We start from the raw sequence: 14,977 nt of genomic DNA, 5'->3' as shown, positions 1-14,977 counted from the left end.
GCAACACTTTCGCAATTAAGGACGGCTATAGACGCAGCATGCCTCAGTGTTTCTGCTATGGCCTTCCGACGACTTGTTGAGTCCATGCCACGGCGAGTTGCTGAACTACGCTGGGGAAAAAGAGGTCCTACACGATGTTAGGAGGTAGCCCATGACTTAAGTCACATCAGCGTATTAGAAAATGTTAACCAGGGAACTTAGACGGGCGCACGTTTTAAGGGAAGTCCTTCGCGAGGGTACGTTTTCCGACGGCGGTTGGTGCAGTGACAGGTGACGAGGTGAAGGAGCGGGCAGACGCTGTCGGTCCCGTTGACGCGCCGTTAGTTGCTGTAGCTGGAGGTATGTAGATGGGATGCGTGTGGCGCGCTGCCGCGACCGGTTCCTCCGGAGCCCCGCGGCAACGGGTCATCGCCGGCCGCCTCTCCTCGTTGTTTTTGCTCCCGCCGATGGGAAACATTGGGGGGAGGGGGGGAGGGGGTTGAGCACGGCGTCCTCCAGCAGGTCTTCGGCTGCCGCCTGGAAAGTAGTCCAAGTTCAGAGGCGGACGGAGGAGCACTGTCAAGACCGCGCCTGCCTGGAAGCTTTCTGTCGCCCCTGCGCTGGTGCCAGTCGGTACGTGCTTTCGGACAGCAGGAAGTCGTTCGAGAATGTTGCGAGCGAGAGTCGTTAAAAGAATATAGAGAGACCTGTCTTCTGAATAACAAGAACGCCGAAAATGACGACAAGGTAAGCTTCAACGATGGAGCGTAATTCTTCTGTACTTTTGGGAATGTTATTAATAAGTTCTTCTTTTTGAGATATTTCAAAACGAAATAAGCACTTGATCACATAATGTAGGCCTTCATGGCCAGTAGTCATACACAACCAAGAATGAAATCAGTATATTTTTGACTTTTGTTTGTGTCAGATCTTCTTCGGCACTTGGCCGAATCTGTAAAGATTAATTCAGCACTTAAGATAGTGCCTAGGTTGGCATCGAGTTCCTTGACTACCAGAAGACATTCTATACAGTCCGCCACTGTCACTTAGTATACAGAATCCGATATTATGGAATCTCAGGCCATCTTTGTAATTGGATTCAGGGCTTCTCAGGAGACAAGTCTCTACCGGCACTCTTTAGAGAAGACTCCACCCAAAAATTTAACTTTTCTTCAACTTTGCAGATTTCATACAAATTTTATAATCATGTCTATCATATAAAGGTGTAACAATACTCAAGGTGTGAAGTCCAGAACTAAATTAGTTTTTGAATTTTTAATATGCTTTTAATATTATTCTTAAACACCAACTTTTGGTGCTCAGATGTAAATTTTCACATTCCAAGTTTCTTAGGTACTTTCACACGACATTGTTCAATAATTCTATGTATACATTTTATGAGAAAAGTTATTACTTAGCTTTAAGTTTCTTTTCAAATTTCAGATGTAAATTTCCTTGGAATATCGATACATAAATCTGGTAATACAATAGACAAACTAAATTTTCTATAATGTTAATGCCAGAAGCAGAGTTCGCTTTGTTTGCAGATGACACAAGTATTGCAATAAATAGTATGTCGAGTGTAGTTCTAGAGAGATCTGCCAATGATATTTTCATGGATAATAAATGGTTTAAAGCCAACTCACTGACATTAAACTTCGAAAAGACTCACTATATGCAATTCAGAACCTGTAAGAGGTTTCCACCCAGCATATGCATAAATTATGAAGAAAAGCAGATAGAAGAGGTTGACAGTCTTAAATTCCTGGGATTACAACTTGATAATTAATTCAGTTGGGAGGAGCACACCACAGTACTGCAGAAACGACTTAACGAATCTGTATTTGCAATTCGAGTATTAGCTGACATAGGCGACATAAAAATGAAAAAGCTTGCATACTTTGCCTACTTTCATTCCATAATGTCATATGGTACAATATTTTGGGGCAACTCTTCAAGTCAAAAAAACGTTTTCAGAGTCCAAAAGCGTGTAATACGTATTATTTGTGGAGTAAATTCACGGACGTCCTGTAGAAACCTCTTCAAATAACTGGGTATACTAACTACTGCCTCTCAGTATATTTACTCCTTAATGAAATTTGTCCTGAATAATATATCTCTTTTTCCAACAAACAGCTCAGTTCATACATAATATACCAGGAACAAAAATGATCTGCACAAGGACTTAAAAGCACTTACTTTAGTTCAAAAAGGGGTCCACTACTCAGGAACACTCTTCTTCAATAATTTGCCAGCAAACATAAAACATTTATTTACAAATAAAGATCAGTTTAAAAGGAGCCTCAAAGACTCACTAGTGGCCAACTCCTTATACTCCACTGACGAATTTTTTAAGAGAAACAAATTAAGTATTGTATATATTCATACTATTAGTATTGTTATTTCAGCTTAAAAAAAAGACATGTTGCACATCCACGAGGATCTCCTCAGCACGGATCTATGGAACAAAAAACTAATCTAATCTATGTAAATGCCTCGGGATTACATCCTGCATAAAGTTCATTGAGATAGGTTGATATTTAGGACAAAAAGTTGGCATTGAACGCAGAATAACAACCTTATGGGAAAATGGATTTTAAATACTATTGAAAAACGAATGCCAGTCCAAGGCACATACGTCTTACCTTACTGCTCCTGTAAGACGGCTTCTTCTCGTAATTTCAAGCTCAGCGTAGTCTTTTACTTGAATTTTTGCTTCTCCAGGCAGTGTCTTATGGACTGCTTCGTTGACCTCTAGATAAGCACACCTTCTTATGGGTGAACGATAAAAGACTGCTGGGACCCCTGCTCTCTTTAGTCTTCAGACATCACATACTGAACTGTAAACAGCTTTCGCAAGACCCAAAAGTATCTTCTTTTTAGACACAAAAATTTCTTTGGGACGTTTGGATCAGATGACACTGTGCAAACTTTCATTTGCATTTTGTGTTTTGCCATCCGTGCATCTTGCCAGTAGTGCATCAGATGTAAGTCCCTAATAGACAGGTACCAGTTTGACAACAGTCGTACTAAGAAGAGTGTATTATCTCTGTGCCGGCCGGGTGACCGAGCGGTGCTAGGTGCAACAGTCTGGAACCGCGCGACCGCTACGGTCGCAGGTTCTAATCCTGCCTCGGTCATGGATGTGTGTGATATCCTAATGTTAGTTAGGTTTAAGTAGTTCTAAGTTCTAGGGGACTGATGACCTCAGATGTTAAGTCCTAAGGTGCTCAGAGCCATTTGAACCATTTTTTCTTATCTCTGTGAGGTCCTGGTGCTTGACCTAGTACCTGCAACTCAGATACAGCCAAATCGTTTTGGGATCTAAGAGTAAACTCTCCAAAGATATGAAACAGCCCTTAATTTTTTTTAATGTGGAAGTTTTAGGTTGTTTCCTCCCATTAACAGCGGAAAATCGTCGGACGAAGACCAACTTCTGGAACACCACACCAGAGTATTGTATAATCGTTACTGTTCTTGACGTGTAGGGTCTTCATTGTAAGAGCCATTACCCCCCCCCCCCCCACACACACACACACACACTTTTTCTGTTGTTTCGGCAGATATTTGTAATTTCATGTTTGCAATGAGTAACTGGAGTCAGCCCAAACAAACAGTGCTCTCGTCTTTGTTGCTGTGTCCAGTGTCGGCGGAAACCATCGATTTGTGTTCCGTTACAAACAAAATGATTCCTAAAGCGGAATTTTACGTGACCATTCGATAGAGCGGTACCATATTAGTCTAGTACGATATTTGTTTTATAGATATACGAGGATCACTCCAAAAGAAATGCACAATTTTTTTTTAGTCCGACTTTTTTTCTACATGTTTGAAAGTCTTATAGTGTGTAGATACATTATTTAGGAAAAATATTTTCATTACTCCTCATAATTTCCATCCCTCTCAACTGCCTTACACCACTTGGAACCAGCACCCGTATACCCGCACGGTAAAATTCTGGACCAACCTGTTGGATCCACTGTTTGGCAGCGTGCACAAGGGAGTCATCATCTTCAAACCTTGTTCCACGAAGAGAGTCTTTCAGTTTCCCAAAGAGATGATAGTCACATGGAGCCAGGTCAGGACTGTAAGGCGGGTGTTTCACTGTTGTCCATCCAAGTTTTGTGATCGCTCCATGGTTTATCGACTGACATGTGGCCGTGCATTGTCGTGCAACAGCAAAACATCCTGCTTTTTCCGATGTAGTTGAAAACGACTCAGTCGAGCTTGAAGTTTCTCCAGTGTCGTCACATATGCATCAGAATTTATGGTGGTACCACTTGGCATGATGTCCACAAGCAAGAGTCCTTCGGAATCGAAAAACACCGCAGTCATAACTTTTTCAGCAGAAGGTGTGGTTTTGAATTTTTTTCTTGGGTGAATTTGCATGAAACCACTCCATTGATTGCCTCTTCGTCTCTGGTGAAAAATGATGGAGCCGTGTTTCATCACCTGTCACAGTTCTTCCAAGAAATTCATCTCCACCATTCTCGTACTGTTCAAATGGTTCAAATGGCTCTGAGCACTATAGGACTTAACATCTGTGGTCATTAGTCCCCTAGAACTTAGAACTACTTAAACCTAACTAACCTAAGGACATCACACACATCCATGCCCGAGGCAGGATTCGAACCTGCGACCGTAGCAGTCGCACGGTTCCGGACTGCGCGCCTAGCTCGTACTATTCCAAAAGATCGCTGCATACCGTTTTTCTTGTTTCTTTGTGAGCCACTGTCAACATCCTGGGAACCCACCTAGCACAAACCTTTTTTAACGCCAACACTTTCAGTATTCTGCAAACACTTCCTTGTCCTATCCCCACGTAGCGTGACAATGCGTTCACTTTGATGCGTCTGTCAGCAGTCACCAATTCGTTAACTCTCTCCACTTTGTCTGGAGTGTGTGCAGTACGAGGCCTCCCACTGCGTTGACAATCCTCAACTCTGCCGTGTCCGCTTTCATCACGTAACCTGCTTGCCCTCCGACTAACTGAACTGCGATCGACAGCAGCATCTCCATACACCTTTTTCAACCTCTTGTGGATATTTCCCACTGTCTCGTTTTCACAGCACAGGGATTCTATGAGAGCACGTTGCTTCTGACGAACGTTAAGTGTAGCAGCCATCTTGAAGACATGCTATGATGACGCCACTCGCGGGAACAGGTTGAACTAAGTTTGAAAACAAGTAGGAAGGATGTATCTACACACTGTAAAACTTTCACGTATGCAGAATGAAAACTGTATTTTTATAAAAATAGTGTGCATTTCTTTTGGTGTGACCCCTGTATATTAACAGAGACAGTAGAAAAGTTATCCGGCAGCGACTGAGCAGTGCTGATGCATGGCAGTAGCGGTCAGAACGAGTCAGGGAGGTGCCTGGGTCTGAGCACTATGCGACTTAACTTCTGAAGTCATCAGTCGCCTAGAACGTAGAACTAAATAAACCTAACTAACCTAAGGACATCACACACATCCGTGTCCGAAGCAGGATTCGAACCTGCGACTGTAGCGAAAGGAGTTGCTCTCACTACTGGAATACTGGTTATTATACTGGTTAACGCACTTGACGGCACTTAGAAGGGTGTATTAAAAATCTGGTGGATAACGTCAGATGTTCCGTCAGTCTGCTCATGGACGATGCAGTTGTATGTAGGAACGCTGTAACCCCAGGGAATTGTAGCGTAATTCAGTTATCTTGCAGAGGAACGACACTTGTGCAAGGACTGTTAGCAGACTCTCATTGTAAATAAATAAAGCGTATTGCTCACTAATACGCGGAAAAATCCGTCATTTATCGATCACTACGTTACCGTCCAGAATGAGCTACAGTCGAACAATCACATAAAAGTAGCTGTAGGAAAAGCAGGTAACAGGATAGGATTCATAAGAAGAATCGTAAGAAAATAAAAGCTGACTTGCGAACTGCAGATATACGGGGGCTGGTCAAAAATATGGAACACCACAAGCATAACACATTACCATGCGTAATACGGCGTAGGAAAACCTCAGTCATCTCGGAATAGATAAGCACAGGTCAAGAGAATCTTGTTCCATTCTTCTTGCAAAATAGACGCAAGTTCAGGTAACGGAAATGGAGGTGGATAGTGATGACGCACCCTTCTCTCCAAAGTAGAACACAAAGGCTCAGTAATACTGAGATCTGGTGACTGGTGGGCAGGGGAGATGCGACAACCCATCCCTGTGTTCACAAAACCAGTCCTGGCTGATGCGAGTTGTGTGAACAGGGGCCCTGCCCTATTACAACACACCATTACCAATGGAGAACATTCATTGGATTTTGGGATGGACCTGATCAGCCAAAACAGTCACATAATCCTTGACAGTAATGTGACCTTTCAGAGTAACCATAGGACCCATGGAATACGATGATATGGCTGCCCAAATCATCACCAAACTCCCACCATATTTCAGTCTTGGACGTAAAGTCTTCAGGAATTGGAAACAGTACGAAGCAAGACTCATCTGACCAAATGACATTCTTCTGTTGCCCCATAGTCCAGAATTTATAACTTCAGCCCCACGTTTTACTACTACAGGTATTTGCATCACTGATGAGCGGTTTTTGAAATTCCAGCTCACCATGCAATTCCCTGTTCCTGGAGATCACTTCGTGTTGTCTTGGTGCTGACAGGGCACGCAAGTGTGAGAGTCAGTTCTGCAGTTACATTTGCAGCTGTTGTTCTCTTATTTTTCCACACAATCTTCTTCAATGGCCGTCTGTCACTATCACTCAACACACACTTTCGTCCGCGTTGTGACTTTGAGGATGATGTTTCTTCGGTTTCCCTGTATGCAGTATAAATCCTCGCTAAGGTGCTTCTTGAAACACCAAACATTTCGGCTACCTTAGTTACAGAAGCACCAATAATTTGCCCACATTCCAATTCACTTAGACCCGACATAATCCTCCCACAACTACACAGAACACTGTTCTGACCACGGTCCACGCTGAACAACATAGCACAGGTGCTACTAGTGCTCAAAGAAAACAACGCAATCTTCAGGCTTGGATAGCATGTACATTTTTGTTGAAGCATGGCTAGCATATGCAATTATGTTGAAGCATGCGTTTCTCGCGGTGTTTCCATATCTTCGTCGAACCCCTGAATATTTATGTGAAGATAGTAAATTGATGTTCTAAGGAACAGTAATCGGTGTAAACATTTACTCTCCTGCGTACATCGATGTTAAATAGATTTGTGAAAGGATTACAAAAGTTTCAATCTCAAACGGAATATTTGACGTTAACGTGAAGAACTTGCGTCAGTGACTGTATATAACAACTTCATGGAGACTGCGAGTGTTGCAAAAGAAACTTAGTAATAATAAACCATTAACAAACGAGACGGCCTGAAATAGGATAGGTACTCTGTGCTGAATAGCACTTAACAGTATTTTGTGTAAGAGTTTTGGCGCAACTTAAAAACTTTAAATTTATATTCGTTGTTAACATATTTCACGCCTTCAGAAGAGTATTAACGAACTATTGTCAGTCTCTATTTTCGAATCCTCTTTATCCCTGTCGTTATCAGTTATACTGCTGTCCATGTAACAAAACTCGTCTATTACTTTTAGCGCCTCCTTATCTGATCTAATTCGCTCAGTATTGTGTGGCTTAATTCAGTTACACTCAATTACCCTTCTTTACTTGTTTTGTGATGTAAATAACAGATACGTAATTGTAAAAAGTAGAAGTTGTAGTTATGTTTGGGCTACCATTCTGGAATTCATGTAAAGTCATTTAGAACCAGCATTGTTGGATGACCATCTGAACCCAACTATTCCCTGACCCACTGTACCAACCTTTTCACAAACAGCACCAGCTGAAACAGCAACGAGAACGACAATGTTGTCTTACACGAAGTGTATTCGCAGTTGCGAATATGGACTACCATCGGCTGTATAATGGAATGACGACAATGAAAATTTGTGCCCGACCGGGACTCGAACCTAGAGTCTTACCATAAGGCCAGACCCAAACTTCCCTATGTCGTGAACCATGTGTCTCCAACCTGCTCTCGTACCTCCGCTATGCATATTTCGTACAGGATAGACATTTTAATTGAAAGTCGCTTGCCCGGTGTCGACGGATAAATACGATATTGCAGTGCCTGTGTTATTCAGAAGGAATGCATGTCCGATGGAAGATTGCGTCGTACTTCTGAACAACACAGGCATTGCAGTATCGTGTATATCGTATGTTGCCCTACGACGACACTTGTTAGGTGCGGTGGGGAAAGGGGGGGGGGGGGCTCTAGCAGATAAGTGTAATTTTGAGTTCCCAGAGAAGAAATCCATTGCATGTAGAACAAATCAATTTCAATGACGACATGGTCAATTAAATTATTCCTAAATTTCGTATCAATGGATTTGTTCGGCGATGTTTATCTTTAATACGCTCCACCGATTTGAAAACGTTTTCTTTCGAAATGTCGTGAGGATAACCGTTCAACTTTATAGCGCATTTTATTTTGAACTTTACTTGCTTCGTTAACAATTTCTAAACACTACGTAGTTCCAACGAATGACACCATCGAACATACATTCTTACCTGCCCGACGTAGCGTAGCAACTCGATGCAACATGGATTCAATAAATCATTGGAGGTCCCTTGCAAAACCGTTGAGCCATGCTACCTCTACAGCCGTCCATAATTGCGAAAGTGATGGCAGTGAAGGATTTTGTGTGGGAACTGTCCTGCCGATTGTGGGCCATCAGTGTTCCATGGGATTCATGTCAGGCGGTCTGTGTGGCCAAATCATTCTCTCGAACTGTTCGTAATGTTCTTCAAACCAATCGCGAACAATTATGGTCCAGTGACATGACATCGTTATTTGGGAACATGAAGTTCATGAATGGCTGCAGATGGTCTCCAAGGAAGCCTACTATAACAATTTGCAGGGAATGATCAGTTCAGTTGGACCAGAGAACGCAAACCATTCAAGGTAAAGACAGCGCACACCATTCTGAAGTCACCACCAGCTTGCACAGTGCCTTGTTGACAATTTAGGTCCGTGGTTTCGTGGGGTCTACACCATATTGGAACCCTACCATCAGCTCTTACCAACTGAAATCGTAACTCATCTGACCAGCCCACGGTTTCCCAGTCGTCTATCTAGAGTCCAACCGATATGGTCACAAGCCCAAGAGAGACGCTGCAGGCTATGTCGTGCTGTTAGCGAAGGCACTTGGGTCGGTCGTCTGCTGCCATAATCCATTTATGTCAAATTTCCCCTCACTACCCGAACGGATAAGTTTTTCGTATACCTCACATTGATTTCTGCGATTATTTCACGCGATATTGTTTGTCTGTTAGTACTCAAAACTCTACGCAAACGCTGCTGCTCACGGTCGTTAAGCGAGGGCCGTCGATCACTGTGTTGTCCATGGTGAGAGATAATGCCTGAAATATGGTATTCTTGGCATATTCTTGATACTGTGGATTTCGGAAATTTTGGATTCCCTAACGATTCCCGAAATGGAATGTCCCATGCATCTAGCTCCTACCACCATCCCACGTTCATTCCCGCCGTCTGGCCACAATCACGTTGCAAACCTTTTCACATAAGCCACTTGAGTACAAATGACAGCTCCGCTAAGGCACTGCTCTTTTATACCTTGTGTACGCGATACTAGCGCCATCTGTATACATGCATATCACTACCCCATTACTTTTGTCACCGCAGTGAATACTGCTCCAGTAGGCCTACGCAGAAACCTTGAGATTCCTGAGACTTTCATTAATGAACTAATCATACTACAGCCTTAATTATGAAATTGTGGTTGCCATTTACTCTTGTCTACATCTACGCCCATACCTTTCAAACATAGTGCAACAAAGTGCATGGCAGAGAGCACTTCCAAAAATGGTTCAAATGGCTCTGAGCAGTATGGGACTTGACATCTGACTTCATCAGTCCCCTAGACTTAGAACTATTTAAACCTAACTAACCTAAGGATATCACACACACCCATGCCCGAGGCAGGATTCGAACCTGCGACTGTAGCAGCAGCGCGGTTCCGGACCGAAGCGCCTAGAACCTCACGGCCAAAAAGCCGGCTGAGAGCACTTCCCACTGTACCATACATAAGACTTCTTCCAGTTCCAGTCGTACTTGGAGCGCATAGAGTGGTAGCTTAAATGCCTCTGTGCGCGCTGTAATTAGCCTAACATTATCCTCGTGATCTCTATGCGACCAATATGGAGGAGGTTGTAGTATATTCACCGATTCATCATTTCATACTAGTTCTTGAAACTTGGGCAGTAGGCTTTCTCGGGGTAGTTTATGTCCGTCTCCAAGTGTTTGCGCGGTGGGACAAAATGCTTAGCTCTTCCCTCCCTTCAGGCGTCTGCTAGTTCAGTTTCTTCGCTTGCTCGTTATATTCTCCTGTGGGTCAAACAAACCTATGACTATTGGTGCTGCCCTTCATTGTATACTTTCAATACACCACATATTTGAGCATTATTCTAGGATGGATCACACGAGTGTCTTGTAAACTATCCCCTTTGTAGACTGGTTGCATGTCTCTAGTATCCTACCAATCAACCGAAATGTGTCACTTGCTTTATCTACTGTTGAGCCTACGTGATCGTTCGATTTCATTTCCCTACAAATTGTTTCACCCAGGTATTTTTATGAGTTGACAGATTGCAGTCGTGACTCACTGATGTTGAAGCCACAGGATATTAGGTTTTTTTCACTTTCTGAAGTGCACATTTTTACGTTTCCCAACGCCTAAAGTAAGTTCTCCCATTCGGGGAAGTTCGGCCGCCAAGTGCAAGTCTTATTTCATTCGACGCCACATTGGGCGACTTGCGCGCCGATGATGGGTATGAAATGATGATGAGAACAACACAACACCCAGTCCACGAGTGGAGAAAATCTCCAACCCGGTCGGGAATCGAACGCGAGCCCAGCTACGCAGGCGGACAGCAAGTTACCAATTTTTGCACCACTTTGAAATATAGATATATTCACAATAACACTTCCCTGATGTGAAAATGCGCTGTCGGAAAAAAGCGGAACATCAAGGAATTGTGCGACATAAGCGAAAGTTGACAGCCGTGTTTCTTCATCTGAAAGATGATGTCTATTCAATTTTCGGTCCAGCCGCATGAGAGTGGCTCTAGCAGTGCCACTATGAGGATGAAAATTAGGTTTGCCTTAAGTATACTCTGTAACGGTCGTGAGCGTTAGTTGATGTTGAGATTGTACCTTGTGAGTTTATGTTAGTCAAGAATACCTTTATGGCGACAAAGACGCTGTTATCAACACCTCATCGAGTTTGAACTGGGTCGTGAAATAGGGCTTGGAGAAGCTGGATGTTCCTTATGCGTTATTGCAAAAAGACTTGACAGAAATATCGGTTCTGTACAGGACTGGTGGCAGTGGAGGTCACGAGAATACACGGTCGGAAGAAGACTGGGCTCTGTACGACCACGTGGCACTACCGAGAGGAAAGTCCATCGTGTACGGCGTATGGCTCTGATGCATCGTACTGCATCTTCAGAAGCAATTCGAGAAGCATTTGGCACCATAGTGACACAACAAATTGTTTGAAATCGTTTACACCAAGGACAACTCCGAGCCAGAAGTTCCGGGGGCGTGCATTCTATTGACCCTAAACCGTCGCCCACTGCTACTTCAGTGGTGTAAAGTGAGAGCCCTCATTGGAGGGCAGTGTGGAGGTCTGTTGTGTTTACTGAAGAAACCCTGTCGTGTCTCGGTGCCTGTGATAGCCGCGTGTTGGTTAGGATGAGGCCGAATGAGAACTTGCACCCTACTTGTCTGCGGCGTAGGCACACTGGACTTAGACCTGGAGTTACCGTCTGGGATGAGATTTCTTGTGACAGTAGGAGCAATCTCGTGGTTATCCCTTAGTATCCTGACTGAAAATCCGTACGTCAGTCTGGTGATTCGACCTGTTGTGCTGAAGTTCATGAACAGCATTCCAGGGGGTATTTTCCAACAGGATACCGCTGTTGTAATCCAACACGATCTAAAGAGTGTCGACATGTTGCCTTGGCCTACACGATCACCAGAACTGCCTCCAGTCGAGAACATATGGACATCATAGGACGACAATTCCAGCGTAATCTACAAACAGCATTAACGCTCCCCGACCAAGTGCTAATGTACCAGCATTTCACTTTTGCAACGGCTCAGCTCGCGCTTACATTAGCCTGTGATTTTGCAGTTTTAGTCAGTTAAATATGTTACCTAGACAAATGTATTCCCGAAATTTCATTACTCTACATTAATTATTTTATAGTGCTGTGATTTTTTTCCGTCAATGTAGCTCAGGAATATCGTGCAAGACAATATGTTGTTTGTTGTTGTCTTCAGTCCTGAGACTGGTTTGATGCAGCTCTCCATGCTACTCTATCCTGTGCAAGCTGCTTCATCTCCCAGTACCTACTGCAACCTACATCCTTCTGAATCTGCTTAGTGTACTCATCTCTCGGTCTCCCTCTACGATTTTTACCCTCCACGCTGCCCTCCAATGCTAAATTTGTGATCCCTTGATGCCTCAAAACATGTCCTACCAACCGATCCCTTCTTCTAGTCAAGTTGTGCCACAAACTTCTCTTCTCCCCAATCCTATTCAATACCTCCTCATTAGTTATGTGGTCTATCCACCTTATCTTCAGTATTCTTCTGTAGCACCACATTTCGAAAGCTTCTATTCTCTTCTTGTCCAAACTAGTTATCGTCCATGTTTCACTTCCATACATGGCTACACTCCAAACAAATACTTTCAGAAACGACTTCCTGATACATAAATCTATATTCGATGTTAACAAATTTCTCTTCTTCAGAAATGCTTTCCTTGCCATTGCCAGTCTACATTTTATATCCTCTCTACTTCGACCATCATCAGTTATTTTACTTCCTAAATAGCAAAACTCCTTTACTACTTTAAGTGTCTCATTTCCTAATCTAATTCCCTCAGCATCACCCGATTTAATTTGACTACATTCCATTATCCTCGTTTTGCTTTTGTTAATGTTCATCTTATATCCTCCTTTCAAGACACTGTCCATTCCGTTCAACTGCTCTTCCAAGTCCTTTGCCGTCTCTGACAGAATTACAATGTCATCGGCGAACCTCAAAGTTTTTACTTCGTCTCCATGAATTTTAATACCTACTCCAAATTTTTCTTTTGTTTCCTTTACTGCTTGCTCAATATACAGATTGAATAACATCGGGGAGAGGCTACAACCCTGTCTCACTCCTTTCCCAACCACTGCTTCCCTTTCATGCTTCTCGACTCTTATTACTGCCATCTGGTTTCTGTACAAATTGTAAATAGCCTTTCGCTCCCTGTATTTTACCCCTGCCACCTTTAGAATGTGAAAAAGAGTATTCCAGTCAACATTGTCAAAAGCTTTCTCTAAGTCTACAAATGCTAGAAACGTAGGTTTGCCTTTTCTTAATCTTTCTTCTAAGATAAGTCGTAAGGTCAGTATTGCCTCACGTGTTCCAACATTTCGACGGAATCCAAACTGATCCTCCCCGAGGTCTGCATCTACCAGTTTTTCCATTCGTCTGTAAAGAATTCGCGTTAGTATTTTGCAGCCGTGGCTTATTAAACTGATAGTTCGGTAATTTTCACATCTGTCAGCACCTGCTTTCTTTGGGATTGGAATTATTATATTCTTCTTGAAGTCTGAGGGTATTTCGCCTGTCTCATACATCTTGCTCACCAGCTGGTAGAGTTTTGTCATGACTGGCTCTCCCAAGGCCGTCAGTAGTTCTAATGGAATGTTGTCTACTCCGGGGGCCTTGTTTCGACTCAGGTCTTTCAGTGCTCTGTCAAACTCTTCACGCAGTATCGTATCTCCCATTTCGTCTTCATCTACATCCTCTTCTATTTCCATAATATTGTCCTCAAGTACATCGCCCTTGTATAAACCTTCTATATACTCCTTCCACCTTTCTGCCTTCCCTTCTTTGCTTAGAACTGGGCTGCCATCTGAGCTCTTGATATTCATACACGTGGTTCTCTTCTCTCCAAAGGTCTCTTTAATTTTCCTGTAGGCAGTATCTATCTTACCCCTAGTGAGATAAGCTTCTACATCCTTACATTTGTCCTCTAGCCATCCCTGTTTAGCCATTTTGCACTTCCTTTCGATCTCATTTTTGAGACGTTTGTATTCCTTTTTGCCTGCTTCTTTTACTGCATTTTTATATTTTCTCCTTTCATCAATTAAATTCAATATTTCTTCTGTTACCCAAGGATTTCTAGCAGCCCTCGTCTTTGTACCTACTTTATCTTCTGCTGCCTTCACTACTACATCCCTCAGAGCTACCCATTCTTCTTCTACTGTATTTCTTTCCCCTATTCCTGTCAATTGTTCCCTTATGCTCTCTCTGAAACTCTGTACAACCTCTGGTTCTTTCAGTTTATCCAGGTCCCATCTCCTTAATTTCCCACATTTCTGCAGTTTCTTCAGTTTTAATCTACAGGTCATAACCAATAGATTGTGGTCAGAGTCCACATCTGCCCCTGGAAATGTCTTACAACTTAAAACCTGGTTCCTAAATCTCTGTCTTACCATTATATAATCTATCTGATACCTTTTAGTATCTCCAGGGTTCTTCCACGTATACAACCTTCTTTCATGATTCTTAAACCAAGTGTTAGCTATGATTAAGTTGTGCTCTGTGCAGAATTCTACTAGGCGGCTTCCTCTTTCATTTCTTAGCCCCAATCCATATTCACCTACTATGTTTCCTTCTCTCCCTTTTCCTACACTCGAATTCCAGTCACCCATTACTATTAAATTTTCGTCTCCCTTCACTATCTGAATAATTTCTTTTATTTCATCGTACATTTCTTCAATTTCTTCATCATCTGCAGAGCTAGTTGGCATATAAACTTGTACTACTGTAGTAGGTGTGGGTTTCGTATCTATCTTGGCCACAATAATGCGTTCACTATGCTGTTTGTAGTAGCTTACCCGCATTCCTA

The 14,977-nt window shown here is 42.9% G+C and overlaps 1 protein-coding gene across 1 annotated transcript in view; it reads left to right on the top strand.

The window, feature by feature from the left end:
- Positions 1 to 545: 545 nt before the first annotated feature.
- The window catches only part of LOC126272561 (uncharacterized), a 219,285-nt gene continuing 204,853 nt past the window's right edge, over positions 546 to 14,977 (top strand). The window contains exon 1 of the mRNA XM_049975483.1: positions 546 to 726. Coding sequence (XP_049831440.1) covers positions 716 to 726 — 11 coding nt within the window. The 5' untranslated portion in view covers positions 546 to 715. The remainder of the gene's footprint in view (positions 727 to 14,977) is intronic.

The sequence above is a fragment of the Schistocerca gregaria genome, chromosome 5 (genome assembly GCF_023897955.1).
Source record: "Schistocerca gregaria isolate iqSchGreg1 chromosome 5, iqSchGreg1.2, whole genome shotgun sequence".
Lineage (NCBI taxonomy): Eukaryota > Metazoa > Arthropoda > Insecta > Orthoptera > Acrididae > Schistocerca > Schistocerca gregaria.
This window is presented reverse-complemented; position numbering and strand designations above follow the sequence as displayed.